Source organism: Trachemys scripta, chromosome 5 (genome assembly GCF_013100865.1).
Source record: "Trachemys scripta elegans isolate TJP31775 chromosome 5, CAS_Tse_1.0, whole genome shotgun sequence".
NCBI lineage: Eukaryota > Metazoa > Chordata > Testudines > Emydidae > Trachemys > Trachemys scripta.
This window is the reverse complement of record NC_048302.1, coordinates 43,121,071-43,147,827: the sequence shown is the minus strand read 5'-3', so window position 1 is coordinate 43,147,827 and position 26,757 is coordinate 43,121,071. Positions and strand designations below refer to the sequence as shown.

Sequence of the window (26,757 nt, the reverse complement as noted above, 5' to 3'; positions counted from 1 at the left end):
ATGATAAACAAAAACAAACAAGCAAGCAAGCAACACTCCTGCAAGTTATGATTCCAGTTTTACAGAGGTGTAAAACTGAGGTGTCCAGAAGTTAAGTGGCTTGCCAAACACCTAGTTGCAGAATCAGTAATTAACAAAAACATTTTAATTCCCAGTCCCCTGTGTAACTACCACAAAACACTAGCTCTTTGACTGGAATTAATATGTTTCCCAGACAAGGACAAGGACTGAATATACCAAAACAAGGATTTAAAATATGACCCTCATAATTGTTCATCATAAAAATTACATAGTATTAATTAAGTCCTGCTATATTTCCCTTTAGATTGAACAACAGCTTAAAAGAATTGCTGCCTGAAGACTTTATTCTGCTAGCTGCTGAGCACTTCCTGCAAGGTACTGAATATCTCAACTCCTAGGTGCCCAACACCTCATAAGATTGGGACTGGAGTTTGAATGGTCACTAGCTTCTCACCCAAAACAGAATTGAGAGTTGTTGGCAGGCGAAGTTTTCTGCTTACACTGCCCTTTCTGTACCTCTTTTGATTTTTCACATTACATTAAAAAACACACACACAGGAAACCAGCTGCATGAGTTTTTCTAGAGCAGGTCTAGATGACATGATGGTAAAAATGCCTGTGGATCGTCTGCACTAGAGTTTCCATTATTGCTAGCATTTTGCTGGCATTGCACTGTTACACCAATCTCAGTGTAGACAGGCCTTATCCTTGTACCTTAGTCACGTGAGTAGACCTAATCCATGGGACTACCTGCATAAGTAAGGACTGGATGATTGAGACCTTAGAACATAAGCTCTGTAAAGCAGGAGTTGTATATTACTCTTTGTTTTGAATGGTTCTGAATATACTGACAATGCTCAATAAATAACATGTTTACAAATACCAGAGAAGCAAAGCTGAAAGAAAGTTATTGATTCAGTTTTTCAAGTCTTATCTATCTGGGATAACAGTTACAATCAGAGACCTTCAGTTAGTGACAGGGATGGGCAAAGAACAATGCTATCAGAATACCTCACAATAATTCTCTTCTCAATTAATATGGTAATTCATCACTGACTACTGTACCTCTTCATTCATCTCTTCACACACACCACATTTTGCAAGACTGGTTTCATAAAGATATTTTGGTGCTACATATCATACAGTAAGAATTGTTTTACGATTTTAAATATTTTAATTGCATCTGTGAAGTAAATGTTTTTGTTCTATTCGGTGAGTTCAATTATGCCTGTAAGAAGTGTTAAACAGACAAAATGACCACACATTGTTCATATTTGTCAAACTCAGGCAAGTGGAATTCATGCTTGGCTTATGCTTCCGCTTGGGGCATTTTCCAAAACTCCATGCTTTACTCAAACAGTCTCACCTTATAGAAGAGACAAGAGCCCAGAATCATATACAACCGTCTCATGTCATAGTAATCTTCAGACTGCAAACAAAAATATAGTACATTTATAACTCTTGATTGTTACATGACTGAGTGAAGGCAAGTGAAACTAATTCCAATAAATGACAGTCAGTGTTATTTAATATTTCAATTTTTCAGAGTGCCTTCTTTAAATACTAATTTATTATCAGCTGATCATCAGAGAGGTGAAGTTAGAACAAACAGCTAAATAAAATATGACACTTAGATTTTATTGTTGGTTTTCAAGTCACTGCAGAGTCATTTTTATAGTTATTTCCAGCACAGCATAACGGGTACTCAGATTTCCTACTCAGTTCTAATCTGTAAAGCAAATGGCTTTTTTATAGGGTTCTCTAAAGTTTCATAGGTCATAACAGGCAGCTAGCTGTTGCATAGCTCTTGCCACCAGAGGGACCTTGTATAGCAAATCTAGGAAGACATACCAGTCCCTTTTCAGAATACCCGGAAATACGTTACCCAACATTAACTCATTTGTTTACCTTTTAATTTAATTGACAAAAGCTCTCACAATCACAACACAGATCTCAAGTGGGCAGCTTAAATTTTAAATGTAGTAGATACATATAGCTCTGCTTAATAAAACAGTATTTATAAATATTAGGAAATAATTTTATTTAGGAAACAAATGGTTTGGTTCCTATTAGACACAAATAGTAAAGTTTAACAAGAAGTGGGACTATAGACATCCATCTGCCTTGTATTTACAGTCCCAGACATTTTATTAGTTTAAAAAAAAAAGACAAAACCCTCAAAATGTTCAGTGGTACATATATTCAGTAATATTTTCTTTACATGTGGACATAACAGATCCATCTATAACTTCATTTTTAAATAAATTCTTGCTTCAGAAGAAACTTTAAGAGGGACTTTCATACTGAGGAGAAAACTTTCATAAGTATAAACATATTTATCTTTCACCATTTGATATGTAGTAAAAAACATACAAAAAATGATGCTTGAATGACTTGCTTCTTTCAAGTTTGTTCCAAGATAAAAATTCTTGAAAACTGTGAATGTGTATAATTGTACTGTGTAGAGAAAAGCAGCCAGTTCCGTACACACACACTTTTATGCCAATGATATATTATATCATCATTTATCATAATTCTCGAACAAGTATTAGGCTTACATCATTAAGTGTTAACAAAAATGTGGGAAGAACAATGTCTTATATTGCACCACATAGTCTTCTAGCCTTTCTGATATTGAGACAATTAGTTGCTTTCTTAAGATTGATGAGTTTTGTTCTTAATGCTGTACATCAATTTTAAGGACTATCCATAACTACTTGAAAGAAAGAGAAAAAGTTGATTTTTACTATTAACTGAAAAAGAAAATATCCCTGTTGTAGCAAAGAATGGCTTTTTAGCTGAGCTAAGCATCAGTCAAGCTTGCAATTATATCAGATCTAGTTTCCACTCAGTGTCCCTATAGTTACTGGTGTAACTACAGAGAGAAATTCATGAAGTAAAAAAGGAAAGTTCTTTAAACTTTTACTACAAATCAAGAAAAAATATGGATGACTGTTACACCATTGTGACGTAGCTTGCTTTGACTTTCAGTTGGTTAAGAAAACTAATGGGCTTTGATCCAAGATTTCTTCAAACTACTGAATGTGAACAGCACAAATCGCCTGCCCTATAAAAACATGCTCCTTACCAGCTCTGCAAAATCAGCTGCTTCCAAATCACTCAGTGCTGTGTTAATTTCCATCTGAAATATTGAAATGGTAGATACGAACATATTTTTCCAACAAATATACTGACAATTACTATGACATAGTACTGGTAGCCTCACAAGATTAAGAGTCATTATTCATTACTTTATAGGGAAATGGTAAAAAATTGTCCATACTTTTTGCATTAATAACATCAAAGATCAAGAACATCTGAATTCTCCAAAAGATTAAAGAAAAATCTTTTCCAATTTCTGCATATTTCCCTCTTCTTGGAATGATGGAAAAATCACTCTGCTTGTCTGTCTCCTGAACCCACTGTTTTATATAAAGGAGATGTCAATCTTACTTTCTTCATGGACTAAAACTTGAAGGCAGGAGGCTCCCCTGAAAGCTGGCAAAGCTTTAGTATCCAGCTGAGTTATTAGAAAAATCTTTTTCATTTTGGATTTACTTTTTGTCTCTATGGAAATTTCCAAAACTTTCTCACACGTTAACTTTGTTCTACTCAAACAGCAATAAGCTTGCATATTTTTTAGCTTCAGGAGCTGTTGATTAATATAAATTTTACTAAAAATACTTTTAGTTAAAGAACATAATAGCAGCCACCTAGGTTCATGACAAATATGCTACTTAATGAAAAGAATTTTAAAAAGGCCATGGCACCCCTTTTGGGTTCTGTAAACAAGCTCTCTCTTACTGAGATATAGTAAGAGTTTCAGATGTACAGAAATGTCAACCATTTGGCAGTCACAAATAATCATGCCTCTCGACTTCTCTCTTGGTTTAGAACTAAATTATACATTTATTCCACACAGAACTGATATTCTTATTTTTATTATTAAGGAGGATTGCCAATCCTTTCCTAACGAAGGTTGAAACTAGCTTCCAAATATAAACCCAATTTTTAACCCACTCCCAACTTCACCAAAACCAATCCCCCAGGAATTTCAACTTGTTACACAGTATCACTTTTCTGAAAAATGTGGGCACAAAGAATTTCAGAAACATAGGGGTTTAAAAATGTCCTTATATATTTTTCAAAGATTTTCCTGCTACTTTCTTGGCTTTCTCTCTCCAAAACAGAGTCAGATAGAAAGTTCAAATTTCACTTCCCCAAGAATATCAAACTTACAGAAATGCCTTTCATATATTTTCTCCAGGGGGACAGATGTCAGAATTAGAGATTAACATGAGAATAAAAAAACCACAGCTATATATACAGTGTTTGAAAAGTCTGTGGTAAGTAGCAAGTTTTCCCAAGTAAGTGCCTTCATTTCTTCAGAATCCAAGCTTTTATTTAAAACAAAAACAAAATAAAGCCCCAACAAACTCAAATTTCTAGCCCTTACAGTTGCAAAGATAACCTTCCAAATATGAACTGAAAGTGAGTACTACTGTCTTCCTTAATTTTCAGACAGAAATCTACAATATCTCTGCTGCTAGTCAGAGGTTTCACAAGTTGCAGGAGAAAGAAAACTAACCAGTATATTGCCAGTTTTCACTACTGCTAATGGGAACCCAACTGGCAGCAGTGAAATTGGGAAGAATCAGGTCGGGTAAATTTCATTCTGTTGCTGCAGAGGCTGGCACTGAGCTTTTCACAGTGGAGGAGTTCAAATAGAGGCGCTGGGGGAGAGGTTGAATACTGGAGACACTCCTTGCAGGAGCCAGGAGAAAAGCAATAGAAACGCCCACCAAAGCTGCAGCAGTCAGGACTAGCAGAAACATCCCACCTGGGCTGCAGCCAGAAGGCTCTTGTGTGGGAGGAGGTAGATAGAGACTACTTCTCCCTCTCAGAACCCATGGAGTCTTAGGTAGGAATTCCCTCAACTGGGAAGTGGCTGAGATTGGCTTCTTAGTTAAATGTTGCTCCTGGATGGTGGATCCCCCTACGCTTTTATCAGTCTTAACTAGTAGGTTTAGTCTTCTGAGTTTTAGATGTCTGATATATTTCCAACCCTTATGTATTTCTAAGGGGGTGGTTGAGAGAGTTGATGCAGGTGTGTGTATGGGTTATGAGGATGGGAGAGAGAGAGAGAGAGAGAGAGAGAGAGACTGATGGGAGACATGAGGAAAGAAGAAGGGAAGAGAGATAAGATAAGGGGATGCAGAGAACACAATGAAGAGAAAGAGCAATATGACAGTGGAGGGAGAAAGAAAAAAAGAGTGAACAGGCCCTGAAAACATAGCAGAAAAAAATACACCTTTATTTATTAGAGAGACAAAGTGGGTGAGGTAATATTTTTTAGCCTACATCTACACTCGAGACCTTACAGCGGCACACCTGTACCAATGCAGCTGCAGTACTACAAGGTTTCCCGTCTAGCCGCTCTTTGCAGATGGGAGAGAGCTCTCTCATCAGCATAATTAAACCACCTGCAATGAGCAGCGACAGCTACGTAAGCGGGAGAGCGTCTCCCACCGACATGGCACTATCCACATCGAGGCTTCTGTTGATGTCACTTAGGTCAGTCAGGGTGTGTTTTTTCACACCCCTGACCGACAAAAGTTTTACCAACAAAAGTGCTAGTTGTAAACATAGCCTTATTGACTAAACTTCTGTAAGTGAAAGATATAAGCTTTCAAGCTTCACAGAGCTGTTCTTCAGGTCAGGTAAATGTATTCAGAGTGTCACACTAAATAGAAGGGTGGAAGAGATAAGGAGCGACCATTCAAGGTGAAGCGGGCAGTTAACACCTATATAGTTATGGATCACCACACTTACTTCACAGATCTAGTAACCACCCCAAACACATCAAGAAATCTGTTATCTACAGACAGAAAAGCAACAGAGGGTCCTGTGGCACCTTTGAGACTAACACAGGACCCTCTGTTGCTTTTTACAGATTCAGACTAACACGGCTACCCCTCTGATACAGATCTACAGACAGGCACTCAGACACCGCAGAACATCGGCCGAGGAGAAAATCTGGGTTACACCCCTTTATACAATTAAAGCTGACTTCACCAAACAAAGACACTCCACTGAAGGAGGAGATTGCATATGCCAGGAGTGGCCAAATTTACTGACCCTCCGACTTGCATACAACAATTTTCAGAAGTTTGAGAGCTAGGGCACACTTGCCAGGGCTCGGGCTTCAGCCCTGTGGGAGATGCCTGACAGGGCTTGAGGTTTCAGCCCTGCTCCTGCTGAAGCCCCAAGCCCCAGCAGGTGTGCCCAACTGGGCTGAAGCCCTGAGACCCCCACTTCCCGCTGGGCAGATCCCCCTATCCCACCACCCCGCTGCATGGCAGAGGTCACAAGCTCTCCCCCCCACCCCTCCAGTCTGGTAGGTGGAGAATGGGAGGACGGTGTAGGGGGCTCCGCAAGCCACACTTTAATGGTAAAAGAGCTGCATGTGGCTCACAAGCCACAGTTTGGCCACCCCTGGCATATGCAATGGGCCACCCAAATACTCAGAGAAACTGATTCGATTGTTGATTCAATACCAGGGATTTGGAGCAATCAAATTTTTCAATTGCTCCGCTCTGGCTCCGCTCCAGCTCCGGGCACAAACCTACTGCTCTGCATTCCAGCTCCAGGCTCCGCTCCAAAGCCCTTGGGAAAAAAACCCTCAGACCATACACCCCTCGTTGTCACCTACCACTCATGCTGGAACCCGTATGTATCATTAAACAGTTACAACCCATACTCAGTGGAGACCACATCTTGCAAGAAGTCTTTCCTGAACCCCCTCTTCTGGTCTTCAAACAACCTCTCTAAGCTCATTGTCAGAAGCAAGCTGCCCACAGACCAGGAAACACCAACTCCAGCTCCTACCAGAACAACAGATCCAAAACCTGCAGACATATCTTCAGTGCTATGATGATCAATACCCACCCCAACATACCCTTCAAGATCCATGGGTCCTACATATGCCTATCACAACATGGGGTGCACCTCATATGATGCACTAAATGACAACTATGTGGGTGAAACAGAACAGTCACTACACTTTTGAATGAACTCATACAAAAAAAAAAAAATGATAAAAGACAAAGACCACCATTATCACACGTGGTTTTCATCTTGCAACATGTGCCAATACCTTACCTATTCCACCGTTGTATTTAGTTGCGACACTTTTGAGTGCCTTTCCCAGACCTGAACAAGAGCTTTGTGTAAGCTTGAATGATTGTGTCTTTCACCAACAGAAATTGGTTCAATAAAAAGACATTACCTCACCCACCTTGTCTCTCCAATATCCTGGGACCAACAGGGCTACAACACCACTGCAAATAACCATTATTTATTACAGAAAAGAAAGAAAAAGTGGTGTGAAGGTTGGAAAATAAAGGTTATAAAAACAAAAGAGATGCAATAAATTACCTTTCAAAAAGTGTATTAGGTCGCTGATTGACCATGTGCTAGAACTGAATATACTACACTGTCCAGCATATAACTATTTTTTCCCTTTAAATTACAGGGACATGTCTTTAGGAAGTGGGGTAGGGGACAAAGGTGTGTAGCAGCACATGTATTCATTCTGGTTAACACGTATAGTTCTTGGTGTAAAACATGTCAGATAAATTTTTCACGACCTGTATATATACATACTTCAAAAGATATCCCTGTATATATTATGTGAAGTGAAATGAACAAAAAAAGCGGGGGGGGGGGGGGGGGGGGGGAGAATCAAAGAGGTTCATTAAGCCTTACAGCTGTGCTTGGCTCATGTTATCAGACACTTCTTAAACCAAAATATAATGTAAAAATTATTACAGCATACCAAGTCCAGTAAAATGTGCACATTGACGAAGGTTATTTCAAGATTTTTTTCAACTGGAAATTGAACAGAGATGATAATTTTTTCTACTACCTGTAAAAAGACTGCTCCAAATTTGAGTTATTTTACTTAAAAATTGTGCCTGTCTTTTATTTAATAGCCAGCTGCTTATATGGCCATATTTTTGACTCCCTGGGTCTTGACATTCTTCTTACCAAAACAAAACCTACAAGGTTTGCTTGTAAAAGTTAAGAATCTTTAAATTAGTGCTAAAAGAGCATGAGTGGGCTAGAAATATGCCCTGTTGTAAACATCAGAACAGGAGTTTTATGAATTCATGCAATAAAAACCAAAAACAACAATCTTGATCTTTTGAAGTCAAAATGTCATTTTCCAAGGTAGCAGGCACCCTTCATTCTCCATTACAAAGGCTCTGTTTTGTCAAGCTGATTCAGTGCAAGCTGCTGATTTCTTGTGACTCCTACATAGATTCAGTGTCTTTAGAGCTTCATCCTAGAACTACAGTATATACTCACATTTAAGCCTTCAATTCATTTCCCTAACAACATTTTTGGAAATTAGTGTCCAGTTGTATAAAATGAAAGCCCCCACTCAAAGTGCACATAAGATTGTGGCTGGTACACATCTTACCTATTAGATCTGCTCATAGATAAGTTCAAGTCATAATAGATCTTAAGGCCAGGAGGGACTATTATGAATGAACGCAGTATACAGTGGTAATATCTCCATATTTCTACTTCATATTCCCCTGCTTATCCACCCATGGATCACATTTTATTTCTTAGCCACTGCATCGTACAGGTAGTGCATATTTGGCTGGTTAGTCATCATGACCCTTATGTCTCTGATTTCCAAAATACAGTCCCCATCCTATAACTGTGACCTGCATTCTTGGTTCCTGGACGAACCACCTTGCAGTTAGCTGTATTAAAGCACATGTTGTTCCAATGAGCCTAGATCATGTGATCCAGATCACTCTGTAGAACAGATATGTCCTAATTAACTCTACCAAAGTTGGTAGTACTGGCAAACTACCAGTAAAGATTTTTTATTTCCTTACAGATAACTGGTGAAGATTTTGATATTGCATTTGTTCAAGAACAGATTCCTGTAGGATCCCATCAGAAATGCCTCACAGTATGATGACTCTCTATTTACAATTACTTTGAGATCTAACAGTTAACTAAATTTGACTTCATTTTATATGAAGTATACTGATTTTTTGTAGTGATAGCTTTTTAATCAGAATTTTGTATGGTACTAAATCTTATGAACTGCACAGGCTACAAGATGCACCATAAGGTCAGCCTCTTTAGTCTATGTCCCAGGCAGTGACTTATGGACCTGCTTCTTGACCCAGGTAGGGACTGACAACTCCTCTCTTCCTTCTCAACCAGGGAACTTAAGCACATGTCCTGGTGGATGGGGATAAAAGACTGGCAGCTCTCAGCCTCATTTGTACACTGACCCTGACTCCAACAAAAAGCTGCCTTTAAATTTTGGCCTAAGTTTCACTGCACATAAACAAGAAAATGGTATATTAAAAAGAATAAGGCTATATCTCAGTCAAATTTTCCCTTCTACTTTTCCTGTGTTTTCATAAGCCTATGGTTAAGTGGTAAAAGAATATGCTTAATGGTTCCTGACATGTGTCTACTACTGAGTTAATTGCATGGTCCAGAACCTGTCAGCTAATCAGATTCTCCTTTAATCTAGGTTATTTTAGAAATGTTTATAATATATATGGTAGATAGTGGAAATAATTGTTGAATAAGACATCCTGGAAGCCATAATCAAGGGGTTTTATACTATAATTGCATTGATCTGACATCAGACTGGATTATAATTTTTTTAAACTGAGTAGGATTTTCAAAATCAAAAAAATTAAAAGTCATAGTAATAATAATGCTCGGCATGATCAAGAATAAAGCCATTGAATGCATGAGTGTGTTAGTAAAGCTACATGTCTGATACAGTACTCCTGCAGCCCTCATTGTTCAACTAAAAAGACATTTGTTCAGTTTAACAATTCAGATAAAATGTTAAAATACTAAATTAGATAAAGTGCTGTTAAAAATTAATGAGTTTCCCTGCTGTCAGGGATACTGCTGTACAGGCTAGCAATGTTATAGATGACATATAGGAACTGATGCTTTAAGAGATAATATGGTATAGTATGCAATTTTCACAGGTTTAAACAAGACTACATTTATTGCTAAAAGTATCTCTATCATTTAGCATCATTATATTAAGAGAGAATCCGTATATTTCATCCACCAACCCATACAATCCCCACAGCACAGGTGGGCTGTAAGCCTCCTTATCAGAAGTTAGAGGTTAATGACTTGTGTAGAGCAGGAATATCTTTATGACAAAAAGTAGGGTCATTTTAGACCACCTCCAATACAAGAAAAGTCACTTTGTAGGTGGCAATGTACTGAAACACAAAAAAGATCTGCTTCTTCCCACTCGCATTCACAATTTGATAACTGCTCAAAAATAGCCTTTTGGTCAGGTAATAAGAATCTTTTAAAGTGTTTTATTATGTATTACTGTATACTGAGTTTCTTCATATTTAAATGATATACAGTCTAAACTGGCTTTATTTGGAAGATGCAAGTTATTTGACTGAAGATTTAGTAAGTATTACATACACAAAAATCAGTGAAACAAGATATTTTAAACTAAAGTGGAGACAGCCTCTTCTGTAAAGCAAATATTTTGGTTTGTATTAAGTTGTATTAATTCTTTTAAATACTTTAGTTCATAGATAGCAGTGTGTGAAGGAACGCAAAGGAAAGAGGCTATGGCCAGCAGAATATAAGCATATATTGCAATTACAGCACACCTATTTGATTGGATGCAAAAGCTTTACATATTTAAAAATAAACATTTCCTACTTCACATAACTAGGTATTCATTATTCAGGCTCTGAATTTGGTAGATATTTGTAGTTCCTCGATACAATATTGGATTTTTTCTTCTTACAATTGGAATCTTTCCTTTGCACAACAGAACATAAGAAAATGTACAAAATATGAGAAAAAAGTGCAGCAGGCTGACGGGGGACAGAACATGACATATCTCTTCAGGGAGAGAGGTTGTGATTAGTGCTTGCAGGGAAAATGCAGTGGCTGTGCCTGTTAACTATGTGGAACCCAAGGATTCAAGGGAAATCTTGTCACCAACCCCCCAGATGCTGGGGCATTATATGCAGTGTGCTAGCCCCTTGCACATTGTGCGGATCTCTCTCTAGTCCTATGGTAGCATGATTGGCTCTATGGACATGGTGACATTGGTTCTTTGTCTGCTGATACATGCTATCACCTATCCCTTCTTGCTGGGAGTAGAAACCATACATTGCAAATTTATGCTACAAAGGAGCAGATTTAACTCAATGGGGACATTGATTGATTTCCAAGGGGAGCATGTGGTCTCTAGAGTAACTGTTCCTCATGTAAAAGTCCTTCTTAAGAGATTTGTGAAGGAGATTACCTTGATTTCTTGTGGCAGCGTTAGCCAGCGTACCCCTGGGAGATTGTCTAAAAACAATGCACTGCAGCTATCATAGTGCTGAGCACTGGGGCTGGTGTTCGAGTTGAGTCTGGCAGGCTGAATTGCTCGCTGGAAGAACAGGTTGAAAAAATGATCCAAGCGGGAAACGTTTTCCACCTGGCAAAAAGCACTGAACAAACATGAACTGGAAGTTAAAATAACATTGTGAGACTGGTACCTTGTTTGTGTAATCCTCTATGCTATATTAGATACTCCATTTGGATTAAAACAAAACAAAAAAACCCACTCAGTGCTAAACTACAAAAAAACACAAGGTTGTAACTCAGAATAAAAATAGGTTTGCTAGGAAAACAACTGGCACTTTGTAATACCAATAGTTCTGCAGTTTACTTCTTACAGCAAATTGCAGATTTTGAAATATGGCTCTAAAAGACATTCATCTCTTTGGTGGCCTGGATGAGTCTACCTGCTCCTTTTCTTTAGGATATTTAATGACTTTTTAATGTACCTGCCATTGATGACTATTGTTTAATTGATGTCAACCAAAACAATTTTAAATAAAAAAAGATTATACTATAGCATGTTCTTCATATTACCTTCAGAAAATGAGAAAAAAATCAACTATTCCAAGTGTCTCCTAAAGTTGTACCAAAATAAACTGATTTATCCATCTTATTCAGTGTTTGATTCTTTTTGGAGATATACTGACAGCTGTGTACATGTATCTTTGAAACTTGCCCATGTATAAGAAGTGGTGTGTGCATGTTTATTAGAGTAAACATGAGACCCGATGTCATTTGTTCTAGGCAGAATAATTTGACAACATATTTTTTTGCTATTTAACACAGGAATAGAAATAACTATTATGATTTTCACACTGAAATTATACAAACAGCGGCCCTTGGCATTATTATTGAAAATTGCAGTAGCATTCAAAATGTGCTAGGTGATTTCTGAACACACCAGGAAGACAGTCCCTGCCTCAAATATAGTTAAAAATTATGGATTGTACATTTTAGTAAAAATCTAATAATGTGATCCACCTAAAAGTCTACAAGAATAGGTCCCAGTGGCTTCAATGGACCTTCTGACATGCCTAAAGTTAAGCACACATGCAAGTCTTTGCATGATCAGGACCAAAGCTATTTAAAAAACAAACAAACAAAAAACTGCTTATCAAAGAAGGTTAAAAGAATTTTATTAGTGTAGGGTTGGAACAAAAACAGACAACAACATACAGACATCAGGCTTCCAGTGCTATAGAATCCAGTGCAAAGCCATGTAAATACTAAAAGCAAAACACTTGGTATAGAAACTTGCTGTGTCTGAGAGTTAACCTCAAAATTAGTTAATAAAAAACATATCCTTTGGAAGCACCTACCTGTCCAAAGAACCATACATAAATTTTAAGGTTCTGACAACATCTGTAATCATGTTCCTTAGCTGAGAAAGAGGCACACTAGCAAAACAAAACAAAATTAAAAAAACACACTTTAAACTGTGTTTACAATATGATGAAATGCATCATGGATAAAGACAGGGTGAATTTCTTTATTGCTGCTGGCCTCACTGATTCACAATTTCTAATCCACACACAAAATTAGAACAGTCTGTCTCCACTTCATAGAAACTAAAAATGGAATAGCTCTATTAGGTCATTCAGTGTATTTCACTGCTGATGCACTGTTCTTGACAGTACATTTTCTAGCATCTTGTCTGGTCTAGTTTTAAAAATCACAAGAGACTGAGCTTCCATCACTTCCTTTTGGAAAATACTCCCACACTTCTCAGCAACTATTTAATACCAAAGCACTGTATGGAGGTCCCTTATTTTTTGACAATTCATTTTACAAAATATACCCCATACCATTTTAATAGTACAGCCCGATGTGTTATAATAAGTAAAAAAATAATACAATTGTCAAAAGGAAAGGCATATTTGAATTAAGTTTATTTGCTTACTAATTTGCAAAGTTCAGTCCTTTATAATGGATCTCAAGATAAGTAGTGTTGATAAGCAGGGTCCTACAATAATAGTAAAACTTAGCATTTCATAGAGTTTGTAAAACATTAATTATGCCTCAGAACATTCCTGCCAGATAGGACTTCCTCTTCCCTTGCAGGGTCTGCTCCGGGAGCAGGGTCAGACCCACCTCTGGGAACCTCTCCGGTTGCAGGAAGTTCTGTGGCTGCTGGCTGGGACAGATCCTGACCCTGGCGGGAGACTGCAGCCCCAACTGTCAGCCCCTGACCAGGCGGAAAGGCTGTGACCCCAGCTGTCACACCCCCATTCTCCCATGTGGAGAGGCTGCAGCCCCAGCTGTAAGCCCCCGACCGGGGTGGAGAGGTTGTGACCCAAACTATCACCCCTCCCTCCAATGCATAGAGGCTGCGGCTTGAGCTGTCATCCCCTCCCGTGTGGAGAAATTGTGACTCGAGCTGTCACTCCCCCTTGTGGAGAAGCTGCAGCTCGAGCTGTCACCCCCGATTGCAGAGAGGCTGCAGACCCAACTGTCAGTCCCTGACCCAGGCGGGAAGCTGCCAGGAAAACATGGATGTATGGTAACCCACCTTCCCATACCCTGTGACCTTCGCTTCTGTGCAGCTGCTGGTGGTGGCGCTGAGTTTAAAGCTTGGTGCCCGGCCTGCAGCCGCTGCTCTCTGGCTGCCCAGCTCTGAAGGAAGCGCCATTGCCAGCAGCAGTGCAGAAGTAAGGGTGGCAATCCCACAATCCCCTACAATAACCTTACAATGCCCCCAAAACCCTCTTTTGGGTCAGGACCCTCATGATTACAACAGTGTGAAATTACAACAGTGTGAACATCTGAAACTGACTATTTTTAAAATCCTATGACCGTGAAATTGACCAAAATGGACTGTGAATTTGGTAGGGTCCTACACATACACTATATACTGTGACAAAGCTCTCTCCTCGTCACTGTGGGTCCCGCACTTCCTGGCAGATTTCACTAGCCTCAAAGGCTCACTGTGACCCTCCACGTAGCCCTTTTCTCTCTAGAGGCAAGGGTCACAGCCTACTGAGCCATTTTCATCATAGCCAGCAAGGGAGAAGCTACTCTCCCTTGCACAGTCTCTGTTGTCTCCCAGTCTCAGTGATTAATTCGAGGGGAGGGAAGGGGGGAGCCCGGGTCCACCCTCTACTCCGGGCTCCAGCCCAGGGACCCTAATAGCATCAGCTATGGTAGCTGACTTTTTGGAAACAGGATGCATACAATACCCTGGGCCACTTCCCCACAGCAGCCCCCAGCTCCTTAATGTCTACTTCACCCTTACCTGAGGGCCTCCTTCCTTGTGCCCGAGATGGTTTGTACTGCTCAGTTCCTCCAACAGTGCAGCTTCCTCCTACAGCTCCTGACACCCATGCACACCTGACTAACTGGGAGGCTTTTAACTAGTTTCAGACAGCCCCTGATTGGCTTCAGGTGTATCAATCAACCCACTGTCTTCCCTGCCTTTTGGAAAGATCTTAATTGACCCCGGGTGTCTTACTTGACCTGGAGCAGCTGCCATTTGCTTATCCTGGTAGCAAGGATTTGTTTAGCCTGTGGCTAATATATCTGTCTCCCTCTACTTTACTATAGCCATCTGGCCTTGCCCCATCACAATACTTAAATAGTAATATACAGTAGCTCCTCACTTAACATTGTAGTTATGTTCCTGAAAAATGCGACTTTAAGCAAAACGATATTAAGCGAATCCAATTTCCCCATAAGAATTAATATAAATGAGGAGGTTAGGTTCCAGGGAATTTTTTTTCACCAGACAAAAAAAAAAAGAATACACACACACACACACACACACACACACACAAAATAAGTTTTAAACAAACAATTTAATACTGGTACACAATGATGATGATTGTGAAGCTTGGCCGAGGTGGAGGAGCCAGAGGGTGGGATATTTCCCAGGGAATGCCTTACTGCTAAATGATGAACTAGCAATTGGCTGAGCCTTGAGGGTTAACTCTCACACTCTACAAGGCAGCAGGAATGGAGGGAGGGGAGACAGCATCACAGACACACCGTGTGTGTGTGTGTGTGTGAGAGAGAGAGAGAGATGCGCATTTCCCCTTTAAGTACACTGCCTCGTTAATTAGATCAGCTTGCTGAGACTGCAGCTGCTGCCAGCAAGCTCCCTCCGTCCTGAGCCCTGTCATGTGTTCCCCCTGCTCTGTGGAAGATGGGGTAAGCGGGGTGCAGGAGCAGGGGGGAGGGGGACACCCTGACATTATCCCCTTCTTCCTCCCTTCCCCCCCGCACAGCAAGCAAGAGTCTCGGGGAGCAGCTCCAAGGCAGAGGGCAGGAGTAGCACATGGCAGTGGGGGGAGGGACAGCTGAAATTGCTAGCCTGTTGGGCAGCTGCTGCACAGGGAACTTAGGGGAGCAGGGAGCTGATAGGGGGGCTGCTGGTTCCAAGCCCCCACCAGCTAGCTGCAATAGGCTGCTCTTCCTGCAAGCCGTGGGCAAAGCAGGCAGCTGCCAATCGACCTTAGAAGGGAGCATTACACAACTTTAAATGAGCATGTTCCCTAACTGATCAGCAATGTAACAACGAAACAACGTTAACCGGGACGACTTTAAGTGAGGAGTTACTGTACAATAGTTTTCCTTTAACTGATTTACTCATAGTCACACAGAGATCAGTGGTAGAACTGGGAAAAAGAACTTGGGAGTTCCTGCCTCCCAGACCATGCACTCACTATTGTTATTTGTATGGCAGTAGCACCTACAGACCTCAATCAGGATTGCAGCCCCGTTGTGCTAAACTCTGTATACTCAGATAAAGAATAGAGTCCCTGCTGAAAAGAGATTACAATCCAAATCAGATACATCACATTAACTATAATTTTTTTCCACACAAATAGCAGTTTTTGTTCAGGGGATTTCAAGTATTCATAAAAGTCACTGTTTTTTTCCAGTGACAAACTAGTGCTGTCAAGTTCTTGGCAGTGATTTTCCATACACCGCAAGCTGAAGAATTCCTACATAGATGCAGAGTTACCAGCTATACAACTGAAAACAAAGCTCTATACATATATTAAATTGACATAAGAAAGTTACTATTCCCAGGTCTTTGTACATTTAAATCATCTTCTAAAAAATAAACATGCTATGCTTAAAACTCACCTTTCCGCAGGAAGGCCAATCACAAGCAACTTGTCAGATTCTTTCCAGTAAACCACCTGAACCAGTTTCCCACATAAAAAAAGGGATGAGCTAGAAAAATAAAGCCAGAAGAAAATGTTTACTTAGGCTTTATGAAGGGTCATCATTTATTCTGAATGTTAATATATAAAGCTTCATGCTCACTTAAATACTGAGTATTCAGCTGGGTCATACAATTGCATTTATAATTATGGAATTTGAAGTGCACACTCTACAAGTTATTTGTAAGGTAATCACCTACTGCACAGTAGATTTTTTAAACAAATTGGTAGGGATACTGGGAAAATATAACAATAAAAGATCTATTTCTTAACATTTCCACAAATGGTTACCAAAAAAACTGCTAGATATCTTTCCTTTTTTTTTCTAAATACAGCAGAATACTGGAACACACTAAAAAAAAGGCAAAGAAAAAAATTTCTGGAGAGTGCAAACAAATTAGAAATATTGTCCAGTTTTAAATTCAGACGTATTTATACCAATGATTTTTGCAAAACACACCCAGGTTAGTCCAATGGGCACTGGGGACAGTCAAAATTCTCTACTACGTGGGAGCTCCAAAAGGCTCTGTCCCCTCTCAGGCTAGAAAAATGCCTTCTAGAGCTACAAGGATAGCAGCCACTGAACCACCCTTTAACAGCTCTCCTCTGGTCCTTGCCTCCTCATTGCCTCTTCCTGATTTCTTTGGAGTGGCTACGGATAAGAGGGAAGCTAGCTTTGCACGGTCAAACTGGGCCAGGAATAGACCACCAGATCTGGCACCAGAAGTACAAATATCTGAAGAAAATGTGTCACTGCACAGTAACATGCAGAACGTGCTGTTAATAGTAATGAGCTTATAGACAAGCAGCACTTCACATCCAACATACAGCTCACAAAGTTACAGTTTATATAGCAGTTTGTAAGGTATGTACAGGGATTGGTTCAACCACTGAAATGCAGTCATTTGTATTTAATGGTACTTTTGTGTACTATTGTACACAAAAGAATTTCAGATAAGAAATACAGAATACTTTTTCCAGTGGAAACTACAGGGAGAATTTAGCCAGGCCAAGTATAATGACCGAGACACCACGGTTAAAGCCCCTATTGTTACAAAATGGGCCTTGGGACAAACTACCACAAATAGCGAGGACTTGCTTTATGTTCCAACCAAAAGATTCCTGAAGTAACTCCATGCCCCATGTGAGAACCAAGTACTATGTCAGAGAGATGAATGCCATCATCTCTTTCTGAGCCATTAAGGTGTTCTTAGAGGTCTTTCACTTAGCTTACAAAGTTAACAGGATTTCAGCAGAAAGTGGTATGGCTACAGACTCTGGGCAACACCTTGTTCATATTCTCATCTGAGAGACCCCCACAAGTGATTTTGGCTCCTCAGTCTCTTTTGAAACAAGACTTCAGCACTTTCAAATTTTTTACCTGAAATAATGACGGAGGTAAGCCTGAACTGTTACAGTATCAGTATATCAATCATAGAAATATATGGAGAATGTACATATTTTAAATGGAGAGTGAAGTGGGACAAAAAAAAGAGTTGGAATCCAATAATCTAGTTACCAGACTGTCTCAGATTAAATATAAAACCAACAGATTGGGTTTGTTGGTTGCTGCTAAACTTCAAGTTGTTTTAGAAGACTGTAAATACCTCTCTGCCTAAATCGAAAGGACTGAGGAAAGTGGTCTTTCTGATTAAAGTACTGTATTGGGACTCAGGAGGTCTGGGTTCAATTTTGGGCTCTGCCACAGACTTGCTGTGCAACCTTGAGCAAGTTACTTAATCTCCCTCTGCCTCAATTCCCAATCTGTAAAATTTGGGAAACAATATTTTCTGAATCATGCAATTGCTGTGACAATTAATTCATTAATGTTTATGAGATGCTGTAATACTACCCTGATGGGGGACATGAAGCCGTAGACAGACTTGGTGGGTGTAACATCCTATAGTCATACTGGTCCTGAAATTTTCACAGACCACAGGATTTCTAACAAGTATTACTTTCCCCACCATTCCTATTACAGCCTTAGACATTTTAAATAGCAAATTAAGATATCACTGTATCAAAGTGAAATAAAGTCAAAGAGTTTAGTTTAAAACTTAAATAAACAAATAATTTCAGTTTTCAAGCTGTCTGTCCATAATTAAATCACTCTACTTTGATCCAATATTTATATTGTATAACAATCAGTAGTGAGTTATTATAGAATTAAAGATCATTGCCATTCACCAGCACAAGAGTGACCGCCTTAGTCTTCTCCAGCTTAAGATATTCTAATGTTCTTTACAAACAAATAGTTAGATACTAGTAGTGCAGTAAATATGTATCGAAAATAGAAAACACAGCAATTCATTATATACTCAGCAACAACTCATACCTGAACAGAGGTGAAAATCAAAAGCTACTTTTCTGACTAAGGAAATGTTGGACAAAATATTGGTATTTTCTATTACATTTTCCAAACAATATGTAACAGCCTCTAGAAGCCATCAGAAATGATTTTACACTTTATAGTTTTTTACCAGCAAAAGTCAGTCTAAGTGTTTATGGATTTTTGTTACAGTTTCTTGAATACAAGAATAAAGAATGTGTAGGACATCTAGAAATAGGTTGCCTTAAGGTGTTTTTAGACAGTTTGGAGCTGCCAGAAAATGCCTCTGTGGAAGAATCTCCATTCAGCATCCATAAAGATTTACAAGAAAATCATATAATTACTGGCTATGACTGATGAAGTGTGAGTCAAAGTACTGATACCTATATAGAATGTAAAAGGATGCAAGGGAGAACATATGTGCAAGTGCAAGAATTAGTGGTAAGCATCTGGTGCCTAAAATATGCAGACTAGGTATATGCTAATGGTTTGTGAATAAGTGAAGCAAGAAAGCAACGGTACACTAGAAAAGGGAAGCTACAGTAAAGGAAGAAGCATTTTCACAACTTTTATAGACTACACTGTTATATCATGGTTGGAGCAGGAGGCTGCAATTCCTCAAACCAAGGGCAGAACATCCAGTTGTGTCAAGGAAGCAAGATCGGAACTGAAAGAAAAAGAAAAAAAAAAAAAAAAAAGAACGAGGAGTACTTGTGACACCTTAGGCCTGGTCTACACTAGGCGTTTATGTCGAAGTTAGCGCCATTACATCGAATTAACCCTGCACCCGTCCACACTGCGATGCTATTTAGTTCGACATAGAGGTCTCTTTAATTCGACTTCTGTACTCCTCCCCGACGAGGGGAGTAGTGCTAAATTCGACATGGCCATGTCGAATTAGGCTAGGTGTGGATGGAAATCGACGCTAATAGCTCCGGGAGCTATCCCACAGTGCACCACTCTGTTGACGCTCTGGACAGCAGTACGAGCTCGGATGCTCTGACCAGCCACACAGGAAAAGCCCCGGGAAAATTTGAATTTGAATTCCTTTTCCTGTCTGGCCAGTTTGAATCTCATTTCCTGTCTGGACATCGTGGCGATCACAGCAGCACTGGCAACGATGCAGAGCTCTCCAGCAGTGATGGCCGTGCAGTCTGTGAATAGAAAGAGGGCCCCAGCATGGACTGATCGGGAAGTATTGGATCTCATCGCTGTGTGGGGCGATGAGTCCGTGCTTTCTGAGCTGCGCTCCAAGAAACGGAATGCAAAGATCTATGAGAAGATCTCAAAAGACATGTCAGAGAGAGGATACAGCCGGGATGTAACGCAGTGCCGCGTGAAAATCAAGGAGCTGAGACAAGGCTACCAGAAGACCAAAGAGGCAAACGGACGCTCCGGATCCCATCCCCAGACATCCCGTTTCTACGAGGCACTGCATTCCATCCTCGGTGCGGCCGCCACCACTACCCCACCACTGACCGTGGACTCTGAGGATGGGATATTGTCCACGGCCGGTTCCTCGGACATGTTAGCGGACGGGGAAGATGAGGAAGGAGATAAGGAGGACGAGGCAGTCGGCAGCGCTCACAACGCTGATTTCCCCGACAGCCAGGATCTCTTCATCACCCTTACAGAGATCCCCTACCAACCCTCCCCAGCCGTTACCCCGGACACAGAATCTGGTGAAGGATCATCTAGTAAGTGTTGTAAACATCTAAACATTTATTTTTAACAGAACAGGAATATTAACAATTAAAAGAATGGGTTGTTCATGATTACTTTGCCCTAGGCACTTAACGGTTCAGTCATGGGCAGTGCAAGTTTTGAAAAAAAATCTAGCAATGTCCGGTTTTCCGTGATTGTCCTGCCCAAGCCGCTCTACTGTTTAGTCCCTGCTACTGCAGCTAGAGTAAAATGCGGTCTATATGTGCAGGGATAGAGCAGTAATCCTCCCGGGACATCTCGATGAAGCTCTCCTGGAGGTAATTGGAAAGCCGTTGCATGAGGTTCCTGGGGAGAGCGGCCTTATTGGGTCCTCCGAAGTACGACACGTTGCCGCGCCACGAGACTATCAAGTACTCGGGAATCATTGCTCTGCACAGCAGGGCGGCATACGGCCCTGGTCTTTGGAGGCTTTCCCGGAGCATTCTCTCTCTCTCGCTGTCAGAGATCCTCATCAGGGTGATGTCGCCCATGGTGACCTGCTTTGAATTAGGTAGGGGAATGTTAGTGTTGGGACTGCTTGCTCGTTCCTTTACAGAACTGTAACCGCTGGTTTGCAGCCACGCGGTGGAGGCGGGAGAGGGGCTGCCGAAAGGGATCGTTCCTGGGGACAGCCGCGAGGGGGTGGGACAGGGGCAGAGTTCCCGCTTGCCGGATTGCTGGCAGCAGGTACTGACATTGCTTTAAATGTGAAATGAGGCCAGTGGTAATATAAAAGTTTTAAACTGCCACAAGTCTACGGCTTACCATGTCTGCCTGCAACAGAAATTCCGTTGTGCTGCCCCGCTTCTCAAATGTGCTGTGGAAGACCCCAGGCACTGAATGCGAAGGCCGAGAATTCGACCTTGTGCTGAGTGCGCATGTGATAGGTGCTGTGCATGGTCTTGTTCACAGAGAAAGACTATGTTCTTGGTTCACAACTACATTTATCTTTCTGAGGAATTCACTCCCTTTTTCCCATTCCCACAGCCCCATCTGCGACTGTCTCACAACCTAGCCTGGCATCACACTCCCAGAGGCTAGCGAAGATTAGGCATAGGAAGAAGAGGACACGGGAGGACATGTTCTCTGAACTTATGGCCTGTTCCCAAGCCCAGGCAGCACAGCAGACCCAGTGGCGGGAGAAATTGACCCAAATGCAGCAAGCAAACATGGATCGGGAGGAGAGGTGGCGGCAGGAAGACCAGCAGGCGACTCAAACGCTGCTTGGACTACTGAGGGAGCAAACAGACACGCTCCGGCGCCTTGTGGATGTTCTGCAGGAACGGAGGCAGGAGGACAGAGCCCCGCTGCAGTCCATCTCTAACCGCCCTCCCCCGCCACCAAGTCCCATACTCCCTTCACCCAAAGTGCACAGAAGGAGAGGCGGCAGAGTCCCTGCTAACTCTCACTCCACCCCTGCAGAGAGCTCGAGCAGCAGAAGGCTCTCATTCCCCAAAGTTTGACAAGTTCTTTCCTTCCCGCCTGACACAAGCCCCCGTCCAAGTTTCACTTCCCAGTCCCATGTGTAGTTGATAATAAAAAATATGTTTCTGTTAACTACTGTTTCCATCATGTTCTTTTGGAGGAGGGGGGGAAAGGGGGTTGGTAATTGGACAGGACAGTCACCTTTGGCAGGGTACATAGTCGGGGGCAGGCACAGCAGCAGGGCACATACATAGTGCAGTGATGCAGTGACTACTTACCCTGGTTAGTCTGGGAGGTTCTTTTCATGTTATGTGGTGGGGGGTGGGTTGCTCTGTGACTTTGTGGCAGGGGAGGGCAGTTAGAGATCTTAAGCGGCGGTCCTTAGGCAGGATCACAGAGCCACACAGCAGGGGATCTGTAACCGTCCCCCCCCTGCCACAAAGTCACATAGACCCCCCATACACACAGTCCCTATCAGGAGGGGTGACAGGCTCCGTTGAAAGAACCATCCCACCGCAGCGGAGCCTGTCAGTCCTTGAGTTTAGAAGCTGCATTCGCGCGACTACACTACACCCGCTCCGCACCACAGTCTGCGTCCCAGTTTTTAAAAATTCCCGCGAAAACAGTATTAAAGAAAACGGTGTGCTTTAACAAAGTAGAACTATTTTTATTTTGAAACGTGTGTTGGAAGTGGGGTGAAGGCTTCTCTGTACACAAAATTAGAAAGTCACAGGTTACCCTGCTCACTCAGGAACTTTGCTTTCAAAGCCTCCCGGATGCACAGCGCTTCCCGCTGGTCTCTTCTAATCGCCCGGCTGTCTGGCTGTGAGTAATCAGCAGCCAGGCTAATTTCCTCAACCTCCCACCCCGCCATAAAGGTCTCCCCCTTGCTCTCACAGAGATTGTGGAGCACACAGCAAGCTGCTATAACAATGGGGATATTGGTTTCGCTGAGATCACAGCGAGTCATCAAGCTTCTCCATCTCCCCTTGAGACGGCCAAAAGCACACTCCACCACCATTCTGCACTTGCTCAGCCGGTAGTTGAAGAGTTCTTTTTCAGTGTCCAGGGCGCCAGTATAGGGCTTCATGAGCCAGGGCATTAGCGGGTAGGCTGGGTCCCCGAGGATGACTATAGGCATCTCCACATCCCCAACAGTTATTTTGTGGTCCGGGAAGTAAATACCTTGTTGCAGCCGTCTAAACAGACCAGAGTTCCTGAAAACACGAGCGTCATGAACCTTGCCCGGCCATCCCACGTAGATGTTGGTAAAACGTCCCCTGTGGTCCACCAGTGCTTGCAGCACCATGGAAAAATAGCCCTTTCGGTTAATGTACTGGGTGGCTTGGTGGTCCGGTGCCAGAATAGGGATGTGAGTTCCATCTATGGCCCCACCGCAGTTTGGGAATCCCATCGCTGCGAAGCCATCTATGATCGCCTCCACGTTTCCCAGGGTCACTACCTTTGGCAGCAGTACATCAACGATTGCCTTGGCTACTTGCATCACAACAACCCCCACGGTAGATTTGCCCACCCCGAACTGGTTCGCGACTGACCGGTAGCTGTCTGGCGTTGCAAGCTTCCAGAGGGCTATGGCCACTCGCTTCTGTACACTCAGTGCAGCTCGCAACCGGGTGTCATTGCGCTTCAGGGCAGGGGACAGCAACTCACAAAGTTCCAGGAAAGTTCCCTTCCGCATGCGAAAGTTTCGCAGCCACTGGGATTCATCCCAGACCTGCAGCACTATGCGGTCCCACCACTCAGTGCTTGTTTCCCGTGCCCAGAATCGCCGTTCCACGGCATCAACATGACCCATTGCCATCGTGATGTCCTCGGCGCTGGGTCCCCTGCTTTCTGAGAGGTCTGTGCTACTCTCAGACTTCAGGACATCACCGCGGTGCCGTAGCCTCCTCGCCTGACTTTTCTGCATCTGCCTCAGGGAAAGGTGTATGATAAGCTGCGAGGCGTTGAGAGCGGCCACAACTGCAGCGATGGTCGCAGCGTGCTCCATGCTCGCAGTGCTGTGGCATCCGCGCTGTCAATGACTGGAAAAGTGCGCGAACTGATTTCCCGCCGGCGCTTTCAGGGAGGGAGGGCGGGAGTGATGGACGGATGACGACAGTTACCCAAAAGCACCCTCGACACATTTTGTTACCCAGAAGGCATTGCCGGCTACACCCAGAATTCCAATGGGCAGAGGGGACTGCGGGAACTGTGGGATAGCTGACCACAGTGCACTGCTTCGAATGTCGACGCTTTCACCGTTAGTGTGGACTCACAAAGTCGAATTACTGTCCTTAGTGTGGACACAGACGTTCGACTTTGCAATATCGATTCCAAAAATTCGATGCAAGTAAATTCGAACTACTCTCGTAGTGTAGACAAGGCCTTAGAGACTAACAAATTTATTTAGGCATAAGCTTTCATGGGCTGAAACCCACTTCATCGGATGCATGCAGTGGAAAATACAGTAGGAAGATGTATATACACAAAGAATATGAAAAATAAATTTGTTAGTCTTGAAGGTGCCACAAGTACTCCTCATTCTTTTTGGTGATACAAACTAACATGGCAACCACTCTGAAACCTGGGGGCGGGGGAAGCAATTATTGAATCAATCAAAACTAGCAAATATTAATATTGAAGCACTTCAACAACGGAAGATAGGAGGAAAATTTAACCTAGATGTGCTGAGATTGCTTCAAAAGGGGAAAGAGGTTTTCATTATTATTTATTGCTTGCATTGTGCTAGTGCTAGACACTGCACAAACACAAAGACCATTCCTGCCCCAAAGAGCTTACATTGCAGGACATAATCTTCATGTTGCTTTAAAAAGCAAAAACAACTCTCCTCCTCCCTTAACTCCAATCAAATTAACTTTAAAGAAATGCTGTTAAGTAAATTAAAATTTTAAGTGGAGGACTTAGTCTGGCACATGCTGCTGATGTTCAGCCTGAATAAACTATACTTCAGTTGAATCAATAATTGCCAGAGCATTAGAATGCATTCACTCAGTGTAGGGAGACAGAAAGAAGAGGCAGGGAAGATGACAAAGGAATATAAAAATATTAAAAACAATGCTAGATTTTCTCAGCAGTTTAATGTTCTGATGCTTAAAAAAAAAAAAAAAAAAAGAAGCAGCACCATAGTATCAAAATGCTTAGAGCAAAATGGGGAGGGGGGGGGGGAAGAGATACAGTGCCCAATATCTTTACTATTTACACTACATCAACAACAAAGTGATGGCTGTAGTCAATGTATTTATATTTTTATATGTGTATATAAACACAAATACAAAGCACCAGTAGTGGCTCTAAAGATAAGGTTTACAGCACAATTTACTTTTTTTTTTTTTTTTTTAAGATTTTTTATATTAATATTTATATGAATAAGTTACCTATTTTAGTATCAGGTCAATACAGAAACTAATGCTTTCCACAATTTCTCTAACAATGACCCATGACAACCTGATAAAATATAAACCAATATTTAAATAAAGTAAAATGAAGAAGGGCAGTTAGTATTACGTTAAATTCTCCATCTTAGGTACTGAAGTTCACGCCTTGTGGAATAAGCAGAATTCAGACCTTTATTGCTATTTTTTGGCAGGAGTCAGTTTTCAGTAAGACTTAACAAGGCATCAGCATATCTATTTTTAGGTAGCTGTGCCTAGTCTACTGAAAAAAGTAGAAACCTACATTTTTTATTAAATGAAATCTTAGAATTTTCAGAATGTAGTAAACACTTTGGAGTCCCTATAAAATCACTAGTTCTACCAGTTTTGTGCTTAAACAAACAAACAAACAAGATGACTTTCTCCTTCTGATGCTAAGACAGGTGGTGTGTTGTTGTTGTGATTTTTGAGCACTCCATTGTGGGTTTTCAGTTAGGCCTTTACAGTCTCCACCATGGAAGATATTCCAGAAGTGACTTGAGACTAACAGCCCACTATCTGTGTCCAGCTCTATATACTGGGAGAGCTGTAGTCTGCATCTGTCAAACTGGGCAAGGCGATAAACACTGTGTAGTCAGAAATGACCCTTTAATGTAAACCAAGCATAGAACATTTCAGCCCAAAAGGAGAATTTTTCAGAATTCAGAGTGACCGCAGTCACAGAGGATGCTCCCTCACCCTGGATTTCAATTTGCAAGTAGACTTCACACCCTCTTACCTAAGTTCACCACAATGTACTTTATTTACAAAGACGTATGCAGCTTCATTTCCCATCACCATAAGGTTTTCCGCAAACTTCAGTGTAGCTCTAGGCACAGGGGGAGAGGGTGGGGAGAGAGATCTCAACCTCTCTGAAATCATAGGTTTCTTGGGCTTTCCTTCCAGCCTTCCCTTCTCCCTTCCTATCTTCCATTTAACAGTCACCAGCTGATGAGCTGAATCTCCTTGTTAACTGGTTAATCACCCAGTCCTAATCAATTATCTCCCAGTTTGGCCCATGTGGGGACGCTTACAAAGTGCAAAAAGTGATGAGCTAGCCCTAAGCTACTCCAACTCTGTCACACCCTCACTAAGGTACATCAAGCATCTGACATGGACATCCAATGTCAGGAAGGCCACTGTACATGATGGATACCTCTTAAATCTGGCTCTCTTTGAACTCCCTATGAAACTGGTAGATGAGTTCAACTGCTAAGCATACCAACAATAAAAATAATATCCTAAA

The 26,757-nt window shown here is 41.6% G+C and overlaps 1 protein-coding gene across 6 annotated transcripts in view; it reads right to left on the bottom strand.

Annotated features, from left to right (window-relative positions):
- The window catches only part of INTU (inturned planar cell polarity protein), a 92,906-nt gene that overhangs the window by 15,410 nt on the left and 50,739 nt on the right, over window positions 1–26,757 (bottom strand). For 5 of the 6 annotated variants that reach the window (XM_034771729.1, XM_034771734.1, XM_034771728.1 and 2 more), the window contains exons 6-10: window positions 16,540–16,629; window positions 12,774–12,851; window positions 11,372–11,561; window positions 3,110–3,163; window positions 1,388–1,450 (exon numbers count right to left, since the gene is read on the bottom strand). In XM_034771729.1, coding sequence (XP_034627620.1) covers window positions 1,388–1,450; window positions 3,110–3,163; window positions 11,372–11,561; window positions 12,774–12,851; window positions 16,540–16,629 — 475 coding nt within the window. The remainder of the gene's footprint in view (window positions 1–1,387; window positions 1,451–3,109; window positions 3,164–11,371; window positions 11,562–12,773; window positions 12,852–16,539; window positions 16,630–26,757) is intronic. The other variant, XM_034771730.1, reaches the window with a different exon arrangement.